The following is a 19,369-nucleotide window of genomic DNA, read 5'->3' on the forward strand; positions in this document are numbered from 1 at the left end:
GACACAGAGCGAATGGCAACTGTGAGCCAGTTGTGGTGGCAGCGACACCTGAGACATTGCTTGATGTTTCTTCCCCCCACATCCCGGGTGGGAGGTGAACTCACATGAACACACCTCTGAACTCTGGGTCTTCGCTGACCAGGGACAGCAGCTGTGAGTGGGGTGCGGTGAAAGGAGAGGGGAGTGGCGTGTGAAAGGGACATTCGTTTGTTGGACTATCACACTGCAAAGTGAGAAATGGAGGCAAAGGACACTGCCCAATGTACTATGGTTGGGGGGGTGAGGTGGGGGACTTTTGCTCAGGGTCAGATGTGTTCGAATCATGGTTATGGTGTTTTCCCAAATTAATGCCAGGTTCCTTTCCCCTTTTTATTAAAAGTTTTCTCGCTATACACAGACTCAGTGCTTGCAAGTGGGGAAGTATCGCCTCTTAGAGGCACCATGAAGTGGTGTTTAATTTTCCCAGATTACTGGGTTGGGGGCTCGAGCTGGTTCTGGACCCCTAGATATTGAATCCGTTCCTTTTTGCTGCTAACTCCACCTAGCAGAAGGAATTACAGATGCCAATACATGGATTTAGAAGCTTATGTTATGCATCAAAGTCTGAAAAATATTGACCTACATTGTATTTGCAAGTTAAAAGAATTCTCATTCTTGGCTTTCTCCTTCTTCCTTTCATTCTAATGTGTGATGTAAGGCTTGAGCCAGTGGCGTCACTGATGGAGGGTGTAAATGTTTGAATAATGGGGTCAAATATTTTCTCTTGCTGGTGACTCTAATATCACTAGTATTGTTTTTTTAGCAATGAGCTAAATCAGACAGACAGCAGGCTGGCCAACTGCTGTGGGTCACTAATAAGACAGGTGAGTTACAAAACTGAAGCACTTTGGGACATAAGCTGCCTTTCAGTACATGTGGCTCCTGGTTGTATCATAGAATATCAGGGTTGGAAGGGACCTCAGGAGGTCATCTAGTCCAACCCCCTGCTCAAAGCAGGACCGATCCCCAATTAAATCATCCCAGACAGGGCTTTGTCAAGCCTGACCTTAAAAACTTCTAAGGAAGGAGATTCCACCACCTCCCTAGGTAATGCATTCCAGTGTTTCACACCCTCCTAGTGAAAAAGCTTTTCCTAATATCCAACCTAAATCTCCCCCACTGCAACTTGAGACCATTACTCCTTGTTCTGTCATCAGCTACCACTGAGAACAGTCTAGAGCCATCCTCTTTGGAACCCCCTTTCAGGTAGTTGAAAGCAGCTATCAAATCCCCCCGTCATTCTTCTCTTCCGTAGACTAAACATCCCCAGTTCCCTCAGCCTCTCCTCATAAGTCATGTGTTCCAGTCCCCTAATCATTTTTGTTGCCCTCTGCTGGACTCTTTCCAATTTTTCCAAATCCTTCTTGTAGTGTGGGACCCAAAACTGGACACAGTACTCCAGATGAGGCCTCACCAGTGTCGAATAGAGGGGAATGATCACGTCCCTCAATCTGCTGGCAATGCCCCTACTTATACAGCTCAAAATGCCATTGGCCTTCTTGGCAACAAGGGCACACTGTTGACTCATATCCAGCTTCTCGTCCACTGTAACCCCTAGGTCCTTTTCTGCAGAACTGCTGCCGAGCCATTCGGTCCCTAGTCTGTAGCGGTGCATTGGATTCTTCCGTTCTAAGTGCAGGACTCTGCACTTGTCCTTGTTGAACCTCATCAGATTTCTTTTGGCCCAATCCTCCAATTTGTCTAGGTCCCTCTGTATCCTATCCCTACCCTCCAGCATATTTACCTCTCCTCCCAGTTTAGTGTCATCTGCAAACTTGCTGAGGGTGCAATCCACACCATCCTCCAGATCATTTATGAAGATATTGAACAAAACCGGACCCAGGACCGACCCTTGGGGCACTCCACTTGATACCAGCTGCCAACTAGACATGGAGCCATTGGTCACTACCCATTGAGCCCAACAATCTAGCCAGCTTTCTATCCACCTTATAGTCCATTCATCCAGCCCATACTTCTTTAACTTTCTGGCAAGAATACTGTGGGAGACCGTGTCAAAAGCTTTGCTAAAGTCAAGGAACAACACGTCCACTGCTTTCCCTTCATCCACAGAGCCAGTTATCTCGTCATAGAAGGCAATTAGATTAGTCAGGCATGACTTGCCCTTGGTGAATCTATGCTGACTGTACCTGATCACTTTCCTCTCCTCTAAGTGCTTCAGAATTGATTCCTTGAGGACCTGCTCCATGATTTTTCCAGGGACTGAGGTGAGGCTGACTGGCCTGTAGTTCCCAGGATCCTCCTTCTTCCCTTTTTTAAAGATGGGCACTACATTAGCCTTTTTCCAGTCATCCGGGACCTCCCCCAATCACCATGAGTTTTCAAAGATAATGGCCTATGGCTCTGCAATCACATCCGCCAACTCCTTTAGCACTCTCGGATGCAACGCATCTGGCCCCATGGACTTGTGCACATCCAGCTTTTCTAAATAGTCCTGAACCACTTCTTTCTCCACAGAGGGCTGGTCACCTCCTCCCCATGCTGTGCTGCCCAGTGCAGTCGTTTGGGAGCTGACCTTGTTCATGAAGACAGAGGCAAAAAAAGCATTGAGTACATTAGCTTTTTCCACATCCTCTGTCACTAGGTTGCCTCCCTCATTCAGTAAGGGGCCCACACTTTCTTTGACTTTCTTCTTGTTGCTAACATACCTGAAGAAACCCTTCTTGTTACTCTTCACACCTGGAGTTGCAGCTAGCAAGAGATGTTATTTGGCCTTCCTGATTTCACTCCTGCATGCCCGAGCAATATTTTTATACTCATCCCTGGTCATTTGTCCAATCTTCCACTTCTTGTACGCTTCTTTTTTGTATTTAAGATCAGCAAGGATTTCACTGTTAAGCCAAGCCAGTCGCCTGCCATATTTACTATTCTTTCTACACATTGGGATGGTTTGTCCCTGTAACCTCAATAAGGATTCTTTAAAATACAGCCAGCTCTCCTGGACTCCTTTCCCCCTCATGTTATTCTCCCCGGGGATCTTGCTCATCAGCTCCCTGAGAGAGTCAAAGTCTGCTTTTCTGAAGTCCAGGGACCGTATTCTGCTGCTTTCCTTTCTTCCTTGTGTCAGGATCCTGAATATGACCATCTCATGGTCACTGCCTCCCAGGTTCCCATCCACTTTTGCTTCTTCTACTAATTCTTCCCGGTTTGTGAGCAGCAGGTCAAGAAGAGCTCTGCCCCTAGTTGGTTCCTCCAGTACTTGCACCAGGAAATTGTCCCCTACATGTTCCAAAAACTTCCTGGATTGTCTGTGCACCGCTGTATTGCTCCCCCAGCAGATATCAGGGTGATTGAAGTCTCCCATGAGAACCAGGGCATGCGATCCAGTAACTTCTGCGAGTTGCCGGAAGAAAGCCTTGTCCACCTCATCCCCCTGGTCCGGTGGTCTATAGTAGACTCCCACCATGACATCACCCTTGTTGCTCACACTTTTAAACTTAATCCAGAGACTCTCAGGTTTTTCTGCAGTTTCATACTTGAGCTCTGAGCAGTCATACTGCTCTCTTACATACAGTGCAACTCCCCCACCTTTTCTGCCCTGCCTGTCCTTCCTGAACAGTTTATATCCATCCATGACAGTACTCCAGTCATGTGAGTTATGCCACCAAGTCTCTGTTATTCCAATCACATCATAATTCCTTGACTTTGCCAGGACTTCCAGTTCTCCCTGCTTGTTTCCCAGGCTTCGTGCATTTGTGTATAGGCACTTGAGATTAACCTGCTGATCGCCCCTCTTTCTCAGTATGAGGCAGGAGCCCTCCTCTCTCACGCACTCCTGCTCGTGCTTCCTCCCAGTATCCCACTTCCCCACTTACCTCAGGGCTTTGGTCTCCTTCCCCCGGTGAACCTATTTTAAACCCTCCTCACTAGGTTAGCCAGCCTGCTTGCAAAGATGCTCTTCCCTCTCTTCGTTAGGTGGAGCCCGTCTCTGCCTAGCACTCCTCCTTCTTGGAACACCATCCCATGGTCAAAGAATCCAAAACCTTCTCTCCGACACCACCTGCGTAGCCATTCGTTGACTTCCACGATTCGACAGTCTCTACCAGGCCTTTTCCTTCCACGGGGAGGATGGACGAGAACACCACTTGCGCCTCAAACTCCTTTATCCTTCTTCCCAGAGCCACGTAGTCTGCAGTGATCCGCTCAGGGTCATTCTTGGCAGTATCATTGGTGCCCACGTGGAGAAGCAGGAAGGGGTAGCGATCCGAGGGCTTGATGAGTCTCGGCAGTCTCTCCGTCACATCCTGAATCTTAGCTCCTGGCAAGCAGCAGACTTCTCGGTTTTCCCAGTTGGGGTAGCAGATAGATGACTCAGTCCCCCTGAGGAGAGAGTCCCCGACCACCACCACCCGCCTCCTTCTCTTGGGAGCGGTGGTCGTGGAACCCCCAACCAAAGGACAGTGCATCTCATGCCTTCCAATTGGTGGAGTCTCCTTCTGCTCCCTTCCCTCAGACATATCATCTGGTCCACTCCCCCCATTAGTACCTGTGGAGAGAACATGAAAACGGTTACTTACCTGTACCAGCGTTGCTGATACATGGACTTCCCCTTTTTGGTTCTGGAGGTCACATGATACCAAATTTCTTCACCGTCCTCCTGTCCCCGATGTGCAGCCTGCTCTGAATCTTCAGAACCTTGTGCCCGTAGAAGCATATTCTGACGTCTATCCAGGAAATCTTCAGTTTCTCTTATGTAACGCAGGGTCGATACCTGTTGCTCCAGACCTTGAACCTTCTCTTCCAATATGGAGACACTGTGGTAATGTCAATCTCTCCAGTCTGTCTCGCTTTTGGAATTAGTATTGTTTATTTACAGGCTTCTGTGAAGTACCCTTCACCACAGTATTTGGGTGCATTCTACATCAGTGGTTTTCAACCTGTGTTCTGCAGACCCCGGGGGGTTCACAGACTATGCCTAAGGGTCCATGAAAGGTTGCCATTACCATAGAACAGTTGTTTTCAACCTGTGGTCTGCAGACCCCCTGGAGGTCCGCAGACTATGTCTAAGATTTCCAAAAGAGTTTGCACCTCCATTCAAAATTTTTTGGAGGTCTGCAAATGAAAAAAGGTTGAAAACAACTGTTCTACATGATTTAGATTAAAGAGTAAGACAACATTGGCCACAGCTGGAGAGCATATACTCCATTAGCTCCTGCAGCACTGAAATAGCTCATGTTAAAGGACTGAGGAAACCTAGCCAGTGGGCTAAGTGCCAGGAGATTCCAGGGCCTGCAGTTAGCGGGAGGGTTGGAAAAAGAAATTAATCTTAGGCTGTGTTCTAAAAATGGCCATCTTTGGGCTCAAGCAAATATTTGGTAGGCGTAAATTCCAGAAGGAAGAATGCCTTGACCCAGTTTCCTCTTTGGACAGACAGATCTGGATTAAAGCATTCTCAGAGCCGTGATATTGAGCTTCCACAGCTGGCCTCTCTTTGCCCATAATCAACATTACACAATGACTGTTCACATAGGTCTAGCTGACAGGCCGCAAGAAGGATTTTCTTCAGCCCTTTTGTACAGCTGACTGGTGCAAAGGCATAGGTAATTCTTGCAGAAGATGGCCTTAACTGTTGAGTATCCTCTGTGTGCCCAATTAGCATAAGTAGGCTGACTCTTTCACACCGAATGAGCTGACAGGCATAATGATGAGCTAGACTTCTGTGGTTAATTTTCTTTCACTAAGGTAGTGCTCATGGCAATCTGTTTTTTGCATTTCTGGTTTCTGCTCTCTGACTCCAACAAACATAACTTTGACAGCAAAGCAGAACTTCATGTTGGCAGCCGCAGATCACAGAAATATCCAGGGTAGAGCCTGGGTGCTGAGGGGAGCATACTTAAAATGGTTTTGCGCCTTTGTTTAAGGGCCCAGTAAGTGCTTTCTAAAAGGGAGCAAGCCCTACTAGTGCAGCATATGCTCTGTTCCCAGCATCAGACCTACAGCTGATTCTGGGGGGGCTTGGCCCTAGTTATGCCCCATCTAGGGTATGTGTACACTGCAATTAAAAACCTGCAGCTGGCCTGTGCCAGCTGACTTGGGCTAAGGGGCTGTTTAATTATAGTGTAGATACTTGGGCTCAGGCTGGAGCCTGTGAGATGGGAGCTCCCAAAGCTTGGCCTGCAGCCCAAGCCCAAATGTCTACACTACAATTAAACAGCCCCTTAGCCTGAGCCCACAACCCAAGTCAGCTGGTACAAGCCAGCCATGGGTGTTTTATTGCAATGTAGAGATACCTCTAGTCACTCCTCACTCAGCATACCGTGTTAGCTTATGCCCTCTTGTGCTCCTGAAGTGCAAGCCTCAACACCCGTCTGCTCCCATAGCACTTGCACAAGAGAAGGCAGGGTGGGTTATCTGTGCCCTCTCACCACTCTTGTGCACCCATGCTGGAGAGCCAGAACCTAGCAATGAATAGCACCTATACTGTTGTGATATAATAAAGACTTTGGTTGGGTTACTGTCAACCCAAAGCAGTTTAATTAAATAATAATGCTTAGCTCTTATTGCGCATTTCAGCTCTTTTCAAAGGAAGGTGAGTATCGTTTCTGGGGCACAGAGAGGTGACGTGGCTTTGCCTAAGGAACAGCAAAGCAGGAAGAGAAACCAGGTCTCCTGACTCCCAGTCTAATGCCTTATCCACAATACCTTCCATTTCTCCACCTATCCCCAGTGGCACAGGGAACTTGTCTTCAAGCCAGCCAGCATCATCCTGCAATATATGCAGGACATGAGTGGTAACACCCCTTAAAATGTGATACCTTAGATGACTATCTTCCAAAGCTTAAGGCCTTGAGTCATTGGGGTGTCCTCACCATCTTTACGTACCTCACGGACTCCACATACTTAAAGTGATAATCATTTTGTTGGTCTAATTCTATTTAATCAGTTATGTAAGAATATTGCTCCTGTGTCTGTGCATGGGCGAGGTAGGCTAGAGGCAGCAGCTTCTTTAACATCTCCACGCCTTCTGTGCACAGCCTGGTACTGCTGGGTACAGAAATGATTAAGAGTGTCTGATAAAATTCCTCTTCCTGCACAGTTATCAGCAGGTAGAGAGGAAAGAACATCTTACTATTATTGTGTTAAGTGACTACTTGTAAGTATGTTTTAGTACAAGCTGTAATTTGTATGTGTGCCAAAACCAAACAGTGTGGAAATAAAATTGGTAAATGATCGAATCTATCATGTAGCTCAGTGAAACATGAGGCGATTTATATAAAGGGTTTAATGACTTTCTTCATCTCTCTTCTTAGGAAGACAACGCATCTGGCAAAATTTTGAGAAGGCTCAAGGCTTTAAAGAAGGCTCGTCTAAATAAAGGAGGGTTAAAGTGACATTGCAGTTACTTAATCCTGTGCTTTCCTTCCATGTGACTCGAGCAAGACAGAGGTACAGCTTTTCTTTTTCCCAGGGCACAGATTACACTGCTCCTAGCATCCTCCAGCAGCAGTTCTGTACATCAGAGTAGCTATGGAAATTAAACAAAGCAGTGGCAAGCATTTTACAGCAGGGCTGCAAGGTAAAGGTCAGGCATTTCCAAATCACAGTGAAAACTTTGCTGGCTGAAAAATGAATCCAAGGAAAATTCAGCTTTTGGACTGAGCCTTGAACCAAGAAGGACTGCATCATATCCTACCGAAGCTGTTCGAAGTGATCTGAAAGCTTTTGGATTTATTCAAAGTAGTTATTGAGCTACCAGTCTGAGGTGTGCCCATCAGTGTTTTCAGGGCAGCAAACCAGAACCTGAAAGTTAAAGAAGTGTCAAATGTATTGCATTTGTTTGCACTCCATTGAAAATGGACTCCTTGCTTTGTATGTGTACAGTTTACAGCTTTAATTAGCAAGACTTTTTTATCTTACAGATAAGGATTTAAAATTGCTCGCTGGAGATTAAAAGCCAATTGGCTTTTAATTTTACTTCTGATTTTACATAGAAGCAGCAGTATATTATATATATATATATATATATATATATGATGGAAAATTTGGTTTGTAAGTCATTTCCACATTGATCTTTGGACCTCTGGCAATTTTTGTTCAGGTTATCACAATTCTGTTATGTCCAGGATTGTATTCCACTGGAACAGCTTGCTAAACCAAATGGAAATGTGATCACTCTGTGGACTATGACAACAAGCTATATGAATGGCGGAGGTCTTGGAAACCACCGATATACCAGGTGGAATCGTGAGGACAGCGGAGAGGACTATGGGCGGGCTGAGTGCTATGGAGAAGATGAGGAGGGCAGGAAGCGCAGGCTGACCCCGTTGGAGAAGCTAACCCAGGATATGTCCCAGGATGAAAAGGTGGTGAAGGAATTAACTCTGGGGAAGAGGATTGGATTCTATCGAGTCAGAGGGGAAATAGGGAGTGGAAATTTCTCACAAGTGAAGCTTGGAATTCATTCTTTAACCAAAGGTAGGCGATGCCATTTGCAACACGTTATGATTGTGGTGGTGCTGTGTATATATATGGTGCAGGGTTCTTTGGAATGAAAGGCACTGTGTGAGTCCTACATACCTATACAGTTGTGGCAACATGTATTTATAGGCAGGGACACAGGTAAATGCTTAGGACTAGATTATCCCTTTCCTTTGAACAGGGGAAGGATCATTCCCCTATCTAGCACCTCCTGTGCCAGATTCAAGGAAAATTGCAGTCTCTGTGTTCCAGGGCTTGCACAGGCTGCATCCCTTGGCTTCCAACCACCACAGATAGAATGAAGCCTTGGGCCTGCCCCCACATCACACAATAAAGCTCATTAAAGGGTGGTTCTGTGTGCACATACCCCTGAATTCCTTGGCGCACTTGGAGGGGTTGTGCCTCTCCCCAGGGTCCTCAGCCACATGGCAGCCTGCACTTATGGGATCCGGCATGCCAGACTGAGGCTCAGACCACTCCAAGTGTGGCTCACTTCGCCCTATCACCCCAGATGCGACAGCCTGAACTTAGTAGTCACCTCAGCAGATCGTTCCACAAATCACGAGTGATCCATCCGACCAGATGTCATAGAATCATAGAATCATAGAATATCAGGGTTGGAAGGGACCCCAGAAGGTCATCTAGTCCAACCCCCTGCTCGAAGCAGGACCAATTCCCAGTTAAATCATCCCAGCCAGGGCTTTGTCAAGCCTGACCTTAAAAACCTCTAAGGAAGGAGATTCTACCACCTCCCTAGGTAACGCATTCCAGTGTTTCATCACCCTCCTAGTGAAAAAGTTTTTCCTAATATCCAATTTAAACCTCCCCCACTGCAACTTGAGACCATTACTCCTCGTTCTGTCATCTGCTACCATTGAGAACAGTCTAGAGCCATCCTCTTTGGAACCCCCTTTCAGGTAGTTGAAAGCAGCTATCAAATCCCCCCTCATTCTTCTCTTCTGCAGACTAAACAATCCCAGCTCTCTCAGCCTCTCCTCATAAGTCATGTGTTCTAGACCCCTAATCATTTTTGTTGCCCTTCGCTGGACTCTCTCCAATTTATCCACATCCTTCTTGTAGTGTGGGGCCCAAAACTGAACACAGTACTCCAGATGAGGCCTCACCAATGTCGAATAGAGGGGAACGATCACGTCCCTCGATCTGCTCGCTATGCCCCTACTTATACATCCCTACTTATACATCATACATTCCATCTTCCAAAGGTGGGGATTTCCCCAGGTCGATCTGTTCTTCACCCGGAGCAACAGAAAGTGCCCAATGTTCTGCTCCTTCCAGAAACACAGCCCCAGCTCAATCACAGACACATTCCTGCTACCTTGTGGGGGGGAACCACCTGTTGTATGCCTTTCCCCTGATCCCTCTCATGTGCAAGGGCCCACTCAAGGTCCCCTGAGATGGGGCAGAGATAATTCTGCTGGCACCAGCGTGGCCTTGACAACACTGATACACCACGCTCCTGATCCTTGCCACTCCTCCCCAACCTGATCACACAGGACCACGGTTGTCTTCATCACCCCGACCTCATAGAATCATAGAATATCAGGGTTGGAAGAGACCTCAGAAGATCATCTAGTCCAACCCCCTGCTCAAAGCAGGATCAATACCCAATTTTTGCCCCAGATCCCTAAATGGCACCCTCAAGGATTGAACTCACAACCCTGGGTTTAGCAGGCCAATGCTCAAACCACTGAGCTATCCCTCCAGTTCCTCCACCTCACGGCCTGGAAGCTTCATGGCTGAACCCCATGGAGCTTCTGTGCTCTAAACAGGTAAGGGAGGTCCTCCTCGGCAGCAGGAAACCCTCCACTAGAGCCACATATCTGGCAAAGTGGAACAGGTTTACTTGCTGGTGTGACCAGCATTGTACATCCCCACTTCAGGTGTGTATACCTTCATCCTAGAATACCTTCTGCACCTGAAACAGCAAGGCTTGGCAGTGTCATCCATAAAGATACACCTTGCAGCTATCTCGGCTTTCCACCCAGGAGCATCTGGACATGGGACCTTAACTTGGTCCTCTCCAAATTAATGGGGCCCCCGTTTGAACCACTGGCGACTTACTTCCTTCTCTACCTGTCATGGAAGGTAGCCTTCCTGCTCGCCCTTACCTCCGACCCACCTTATATGGTTTTCCACAGGGATAAGGTACAACTCAGGCCTCACCCGGCCTTTCTTCCTAAAGTTGTGTCACATATTCCTGCCTGTTTTTTATCCTAAGCCTCATGCCAGTAGCCAAGAGCAGAGGCTGCACTTTCTGGATGTTTGGCAGGCGCTAGCCTTCTACATCGAGCTCACTAAGCCGTTCAGGAAATTGAACCAGCTGTTCATAGTGGTGGCAGACCGGACGAAAGGTCTCCTGGGCTCTTCTCAAAGAATATCTTCGTGGATCGCATCCTGGATCATGTGCTACGAACTGGCCAAGATACCGGCCCCGGCACTTATGGCACACTCCACAAGGGCACAAGCCTCGTCGTCAGTGTTCCTGGCCCAGTTCCCGATACAAGAAATCTGTAGGGCAGCAACTTGGTCCTCAGTGCATACGTTCACTTCTTATTATGCCATCATCCAGCATGCCAGAGATGATGCAGCATTCAGTAGAGCGGTGCTCCAGTCAGTGACTCCATAACTCCGACCCCACCGCCTAGGTAGACCTTAGGAGTCACCTAATTGGAATCGAAATGAACAATCACTCAAAGAAGAAAAAACAGTTACTCACCTTCTCGTAACTGTTGTTCTTCGAGATGTGTTGCTCGTATCTATTCTAATACCCACCCACCCTCCTACCCCTCTGTCAGAGTCGCTGGCAAGAAGGAACTGAGGAAGCGCCGGGAGCTACTAAGGGAAAACTTTCTGACGCCCGTGCATGCAGCGCACGCGCACCTAATTGTTCTCCTTAGCCACTGAGGACAGGACACAAAGCAATGGGCTTAAATTGCCACAAGGGCGATTTTAGGTTAGACATTAGGAAAAACTTCCTAACTGTAAGGGTAGTTAAGCTGTGGAAGCTCCATCAAAGGAGGTTTCAAAGAACAGGTTGGACAAACTTGTCAGCGATGATCTAGCTAATACTTAGTCCTATCTCAGAGCAGGGGACTGGACAAGATGACCTGTCGAGGTCCCTTCCAGTCCTACCTTTCTATGATTGTGCTTGTTGCAATGCTGAACATAGAGGAAGGTATGGTCTCTGTCCCAAAGAGCCTATACCTTGAGACACAGGCAATGGCTTCCTCAAGGCCCCAGGGGTGCTCAACTCCTCCCCCACACCACCCGCTCCACTCTGCCCCAGGAACCACCCCCACCCAACCCCTTTCCCCCAGTCCCCATCCCCTCCTCTTCCCGCCCAATTCTGCCCCCTCCTCCAAGCGCACCCCATCCCCGCTCCTCTCCCCCCCCCCAGTGCCTCCTGCACACCACAGAACAGCTGATCGTGGAGGGTGGGAGGCACTGGGAGAAGTTGAGCGGCAGAGGCCCTGGGGGGTCCTAAGCACTCACTAATTTTTTTCCATGGGTGCTCCAGCCCTGGAACACCCACAGAGTCAGCACCTATGCACTGAATAAAATGTCTTCATTGTGGTTCATCAAAGAGCACATAACCCCCTGTTAATGTAGATCTAAAACAGTCACTCAGAATGAGCAGTAGGGGCCAGATTAATCTGTAAACAAATCCTGCTTTTTTATGCTATTCCAGTGACACAAAGCTGCTGCTGTACTAAGTTTAACCAGGTTTCAGAGTAGCAGCCGTGTTAGTCTGTATCCGCAAAAAGAAAAGGAGGACTTGTGGCACCTTAGAGACTAATAAATCTATTTGAGCATAAGCTTTCGTGAGCTCACAAAAGCTTATGCTCAAATAAATTTGTTAGTCTCTAAGGTACCACAAGTCCTCCTTTTCTTTTTAAGTTTAACCAGGTTATCCATTTATTTATACAACGTGTTCACTGCGGTGAAGAAATGGGGGTCACAATGTACTGATGATACGTATGTAAGCATGGCTGCTTTCCATCACCAGAGTAGCATGAAGTAGCAGGAGCAGTTCATTGGTATAGTCCTACTTACCAGTAGGTACATGAACTGGTAGGTGGCTTCCGAGCACACTTACTGGATTGGGCCCCACATGTGAGTAAGGTAGACAAATGTCTATCTCCCTGGGCTTTGTGGATCACTCTGGGTTTCAGATGGAGACAGGCATCCAGCTGCCTGGAGTACGGTAGCAGTATGTATGGGCAGTGAGCACCTATTTTTGCTGTAAGCACCTACTTTGTTTGGTGGCAGCCAAGCAAGAATTTTGTGGCGCACAGTAGAGCCTAAATCTGGGACATAAGGGCCTAAGTACCTTTGTTTTCACTAGTTGAGTATAAAAGTTAGTTCTGTCCAGGTTATAACTTTACATTCTCCAGTCCTCAATCCACTAGGTAATCATTGTGGCTTCAAGCGGCTTCAGTGGAAAAAGCAGGAATTACAGCAATAGCTGGAGTATGGACAGCTACTGCACTGGAAATGGGCGGTGGAAACACCCCAGAGACAAGCTTGTTAAAAGCCTAACTGGTTGGGATGCAAACACCAGCAAAATCAATGATACTTGCTAGGGATCCATCACAGTCTCTTTCTGCTTATCGCTCTTCGTTTTGTCCATTGTCCATTCACAAGGGTGACTAACCCCGTTGGTATTTTGCACCTGCCTCAACAATGTATGTTATCATATGATCAGGTTGGTACAAGAGGCTAGAATCTTAGGGCTAAATTGACAAGGGGGGGTTAGGCACCTAACTGCCACTTCAGGCACCACTGGCATTCACAAAACCACCACTCAGCTGCCGCTACTCTCTGTAGGCACCTAAAATCCCTCAGGGCTGAATCCCTAAAGGGGCTTAGACTCAGCATTGCAACACCTAACTTTTAGATGCCCTGTGCCTAATGGAATCCACAGCCCTGAGTTTGTTGCCCAGCTCCCTATACAATGCATAGGGAGAGTTAGGTGCCTATGAATGGGATTCACAAAAGCCAGCATATTGAGCAGGGAGCCATCTAAGCTAATCAATAAGACATACTGTGGAGAGGGACGGGGGCCTAAGCCCCACCACGGAAATCTCCCTCAATTTGGGATTCATGCTGGAAACCCTCTCCTAAAGTTAGGCTAAACCCGATCAGTCCTTTCTCACAAAACCGAGGAGGTGGTGCCTTCCTTGAATGCAATAGCCCACTACTCAGAGCACTCACTCAGCATATGGGAGACCCATGTTCAGACCCTTGCTGGGGAGCAGCAACTTGACCCCAGCTCTGCCACCTCTCTGTTAAATACTCAAACCACCAGGTTAGTGGGGTGTGGTTCTCTCATTCTTTCCTACTGTAGCTGTTCCACTTTGTATCAATTAGAGCAGGGGCTTGAATTTGGTTTTCCCCCATCATTGCTCAGTGGCCTAATCACTGAGCTATAGCATCATTTAACTTTGTTGTTGGCCCAATTACTATTTAAAGAGTCTTATTCACCCCTTATTCCCCCAGTCACTCTTCTTCTCACACCCTCTTTTGAGGACTATGCAGAATTTGAAAAAATGGATCATTATGGAAATTAAATCTGCCACTTTTGTAAGATAAGGTTACTTTAAGCTTGTCTGTGGTATCAGACAGCATCTAATCTTTGCTGCTGATGTAAATATCTGAAACAAAGCTTAGAATAGGCATGAAGGAATCACTTTGCAAAGCAACAAAAAAGCCAGGATGTACTTTAAGTGCAACTTTAGCCCCAGTCAATTAATTTTCTAATAGTTAATCTTCTTAAATTTTGAGTTAGGTCAAAAGTTAAAACCTTGAATCTTCATAATAGCTCCAAATCCTGTATGTAGGAACTCAGCACTTAGCAAGATGGATCCTAAGGTAACAGAAGTATCACAATTTTCTACATCTAGGAGCCCCTAGTTACTTCAATGGTAGCATGAGCAGGCCATTAGTTTGGTGGGGGAGGGGAGGTGCGGATGTGTGTGTTAATAAAGAAATCTGAAAAAACCACCTTTGTCTCAAATATTGCTATTATTGCAACATGCTTTAACTTCAGTTAAACATTTCAATATGTGTGGGTGAAATATCAGTCTAACAGATACAGATTTGTCACTGTACAGGTTAAGAAACCTCAACATTTTGCATCATTTATGTTTCCTAGTAATTTAAAATGCATAAAACCATCCAGATCTCAAAACTGTAATAATTAGTTAAGTTGATGCTTCTAAAAGATACTGCAATTTTAGCCCAACATATGAAGAATTTCTTTTAAGTGCACAGAACAAGTACATGCAACATGAGCCAGGGCAGGGCAAGCTTCCCCCCACTGCCCCATTAAGTCCTTTTTTGCTGAGCAGTCCAGCTGTGGTACTGGTGGTGGTTCAGTGATGTGGACACCTGCCCAGTCTGAATCAGCCAGAAATCACCAAATCATCTCACGTAAGCAACACACCAGTTATCCAGTGTTAACTTATAGTTAATAACAGCCTTGGCAGGTTTCAGATTGGTGATCTAGATGTGAAAGGCTCCTTATCCTATTATTAATTGCCTGATCCATCCTGTCCCCAGTGAGGAAATATAATTATACATTACACTCACAAAAATGCAATTTAAAAATCCTAGTCTAGAGAATCCTGATTACTTTGGCATTTTACTGGGCAACAATTAAATCAACAGAAATACTGCCATATGCAAAGCTTACAGTATATTGTTTTTCATGACCAATATAAGTGTTCAGATACTATAGTGACTGATATTCTATTATAGCAGTTAAGATTGAAGTTTGCTTCTTATTATAAACTGATTTTTCAGCCTCTCTTATGACTTTAAAAAAAAGAAGTAACATCCCTCTGCACATTGCATGTGCCATATCTCATTACAGGATACACGTTTACTGAGAACACTGGTTAAAAAAAACAACAGAAAAGGCGTTTTAAAGCTGAAGTGCCTGATTCCTCTCTCACACTAGTGTAATTCAGACATAAACTCACTCAAGTTGCTGCAGTTACACAGTTGTAAAGTGAAAGAAGACTAAGCCCCACAGCGTTTTGAATATTTTCTGTCTTAACTTTTGAAAAACATCATTTTCTCTTTTGGGGGGTGGTTTTTTTTTGGCTTCCCATACCTCCAAACTTGCTTGGCTTATGAATGCCAAATGATCTTTGTTTTGTTGTCCTAGCTGAGCAAAAGAACCTTTTAGGGTTTTTTAACAGTTGGTGAAGACTAACATTATTTCCAATTTTAATAATGAGTAGAATTTCAAGAGGCAGAATATAATTAGAATTTGACCTGGACATCAGGGTAACACCAGGACTCTTACAAAAAGATCGTAAGAATTTTTATAAGCCAGTGCCACCTAACACCATGATGGCACATTGGTTCAGCAGGTGGAATTACTAACACCCCTTCTTGACGCATGTAAGTGTTTTTGTGTTGGTCTCTCATCCAAATACTAACCTGATCTGACTGCTTAATTTATGAGAACACATGAGCTCATAAGTAGAGTTACTTGAAAAATGCTCCTCCCCCCTGGAAAATGTTGACATTTCATCAAAATTTGTAACCCCCCCTTTAGGATTGAAAATTAAAGAATGAACATTGTCAGCCAAAGAGAGCCAAAAAAAATCAGCTTTGTGGTGAAAAAAACCCAACATGTTTTAAGGAAAGCAGATTTCCCACAAAAAAATTTGTTTATTTGAACCCCCAATTTTCCATCAATACAAAAGTTCAGTGGAAAATTTTCAGCAAGCCCTCTTCATAGGCCAACGTGATCTCTCTCCAGGATTCAGTAACATACATGCGGGCCCAGACCAACCTCTGACTCTGGTGTCCTCCCTGCTCCTTCCTTTCCTTGGTATTCCCTTTATTGCTGCGTGATTGATATTAAAGGAGATGTTGCTCAATGATAAGATACTGCTTCCCCTAAAAAGCAAACAATCAAATCAAGCAACATATCATGGGTCACATGTAGCAGATAGCTCTTCTGGTACCAGTGAAAGAAAATAGAACAAAAACCTCATGCATGGGGAAAGATGGAGGGTTTGCAAACCTTTAGAATATGTATGTATTCTATATATGTATAGCAAAGAGAAGAAGAAAAGGTCAGAGAGAGGGAAGGGCTTGGGGGCTTTAAAACATCTCTTGGAGTGGCTGGAGAGGGAATGCAGGAAGGAAAGGGCAGGGCCATGAGAAAGAGATGGAAATGAGGATCAAAAAGAGGAGAAAGGGATAAAAGGGCACAGGGAAAAATGGGAAGTCTTAGAGAGGGAAAGTGGCGTCGCTTCCCCTTGTTTTCAGACAATGGTAGAGTGAACTCTTTTTTATGAACATTGATTGAATCCTAATTGAAATTTACATGCGTGTGTCATAGGTTTTATACTAAAGTTGTGACATTCAGGAATCATGGTGAGGAATTTGTCTTTGTTTCCCTGCACCAGGCACCTGATACAGATCAGTGTTTCAAAAGATTCTTACCTCTGTCACATGGCAGAAATCAGTATCCACTGATTGTGGTCTCTAATCTTTATTTATTAGAAAGACTAGAAAACGACAATGAACATTGTTAACACCTGTTCTTTGTATATACTTCCATAATTTTTAATTTAAATACTGATGCAGTTTAGCATTTTTTTGTATCTCAGCCAATAAATGACTCCTGAGTGTGACTGCGTAATAGCCCCTAGTCCAAGTTTTCATGCAGCTGTTGATTTGGAAGTCATAGCATGGTGGCACGGTTCCACCAGAAGTGAATACTGCAGTATAAATGCTAATGATCCCCACCCACATTGCAGTGTGGGGGGCTGGTGAGGTTTGATTTTGCAATGCACAGCAGAGGATATTGTTCCAAGAAAACATATTAAAACCTGGGGCATAACTGATACTTGGGTGACATTCACCGAAGAACGTAAGGACTGTAGTAGGCCTCCACTGTAGCGGACTATGGTAGTTCTGCTCTACTGGATGTTGGCAGCTAGAGAGGGGACACACAGAGGGCCTCAGCACCCCTGAATGTAGCAAAGGTGGGCCCAGGGCCTGTTCTGAATTCACCATTGTGGACAGGACATTTAGGGGCAGGGTTACATAGATCCAGTGGACACAAACCCCTATGTTGGGATTGTGCAGAAGTCTCAGCCCCTAGTCCAGGCTAGGAATTGGAGTCACAGCTGAGGATAGGCTGCAGAGGGGCACTGTTTCCTTTCTGCCCCCCAGCCTTGCACAACACGACACTGATGCGCTCTTGTCTACTAAATACCATCTTTCTCAGGCCTGCCAGAACTGGGAGGAGGAAGGTGGAAGTAGAGCAGTGCAGACCCAGCCTGGCAAACTGAATCCCCTTTTCTAAATCAGTGCACTCCACATGTATCCAAAGGTTGTATGCACCCAGACCTTGGCTACATTAGCAACAGGGTTCATTTACAACTTGCTTGAATGTGTCTCTAATAGTTTGTGGCTCATAATAGGATGGAGAACTGTAATTCCTTGGTCTAATTTCAGTTGTTGGGTTTGGTGTGTGGGTGCCAGGTAGTGCTGGTGGCCTGTGATTAAACAGGAGGTCAGACTAGGCAAACTCGTGGTCCTTTCTGGCCTTAACTTCTATGACTCTCTCCCTAAAGGCCTTTGAAAATAGGCATCATCCTGTGCACACAGAAAAGTAACATCTGCAAGACCTGCTGCACAACACATGCAACTGCGACCTGGACAGGCGGTGGGGCTTTTGTTGACATCGTCTTGGAACCCTGGGCCTGATGGTAAGCCCAGGGGGTCCAAAAAGGCCATTGTGTTGGAGGCTGCCACTGGGGATGCCATGCCATCGGTGTCTCCCTCCGTTGCTGGTCCAATCTGTGCCTACTGTGGCAGGAACAGAAGGAGTCCCCGTCAGAGTCGGACGAGACCCATCTCAACCGTGACGACCACGGTGGCGCCAAAGGTTATTGCGCTGGGAACCAACGATGCAGGGGAACGGTGCCGAGGTACCCTTGCTGGGAATCCATGAGCTCCTCTCACGGTGCTGGGGAAGGGGAGCATCGCCCCACTGGTGCCGGGGAGCCAAGCCTGGAACCTAGTGCCAGATAACAGTGTTTTGGCAACCATGATCGGGAGCGGCGCCGGGGCGAATGGTGCCGGACCGGCGATGGTGATCTCCTCAGCATGGCTGGCTTGCCTCTAGACAGTGCCGGATGATGCGGCACTGGAGGCTCATCCCTGACTGCCAGGGGCTGGGGTGCGATCATGGCAATGAGATCTCTGGCGGCTTCAAAAGTGTCCGGTGTGGAGGGCAGCTCTAGCTCCTCCACCTGGCACTGCTCTGGGGAGTCGCTGGACACCAGACTCGACAGTCCCCTCAGGGGAACCGAAGTCAATGGCACCAACTCCTGATGTTTGGGCACTAAATGCTCCTTCGTGGGATGCACTGACAGCAGGACTGGCCCCCTGTTGGTCTTCCTATGCCACTTGTGCAGCACTGGTTAATGGGAGTGGTGCCGGGCTGAAGCTTGCAGTGCCGAGGAGCACCGGTGCTGAGGGTTTCTTAGACTAGAGTCCTTACTCGGCACCATGTCACGCGAGGCACTCTGTACGGACACGCTCGGTGCCGGGTCCTGACGATCAACAGCAGGCTGGGGATGAAGAACGGATTCCATCAGCAATTGTTTCAGTCGGAAGTCTCACTCCTTTTTCGTCCTGGGGTGGAAAGCTCTAGAGATTTTGCACTTGTCCGTTTGGTGCACCTCCTCCAGACACTTCAGACACGAGTGATGAGGGTCACTCGTTGACATAGGTTTGCTGCAGGCTCCGCAGGGTTTGAACCCTTGGGCTCGTGGCATGCCCCAGAGCCCAGAGAGGGAAGGGTTAGGGATTGGGGGAAAAAAAAGCCCATTCCCCA

The 19,369-nt window shown here is 46.6% G+C and overlaps 2 protein-coding genes across 4 annotated transcripts in view; one reads left to right on the top strand and one right to left on the bottom strand.

The window, feature by feature from the left end:
- NIM1K (NIM1 serine/threonine protein kinase) overlaps nt 1–19,369 on the top strand; it is an 83,541-nt gene that overhangs the window by 61,273 nt on the left and 2,899 nt on the right. For 2 of the 3 annotated variants that reach the window (XM_075128455.1, XM_075128454.1), the window contains one exon: nt 7,308–8,472. In XM_075128455.1, the coding sequence (XP_074984556.1) occupies nt 8,181–8,472 (292 nt within the window). In that variant the 5' untranslated portion in view covers nt 7,308–8,180. The remainder of the gene's footprint in view (nt 1–7,307; nt 8,473–19,369) is intronic. The other variant, XM_048851687.2, reaches the window with a different exon arrangement.
- The window catches only part of HMGCS1 (3-hydroxy-3-methylglutaryl-CoA synthase 1), a 30,950-nt gene continuing 26,082 nt past the window's right edge, over nt 14,502–19,369 (bottom strand). Inside the window, exon 11 of the mRNA XM_048851677.2 lies at nt 14,502–16,410. The gene's annotated coding sequence lies outside the window, so the exon portion shown is untranslated. The remainder of the gene's footprint in view (nt 16,411–19,369) is intronic.

Source organism: Caretta caretta, chromosome 5 (assembly GCF_965140235.1).
Source record: "Caretta caretta isolate rCarCar2 chromosome 5, rCarCar1.hap1, whole genome shotgun sequence".
NCBI lineage: Eukaryota > Metazoa > Chordata > Testudines > Cheloniidae > Caretta > Caretta caretta.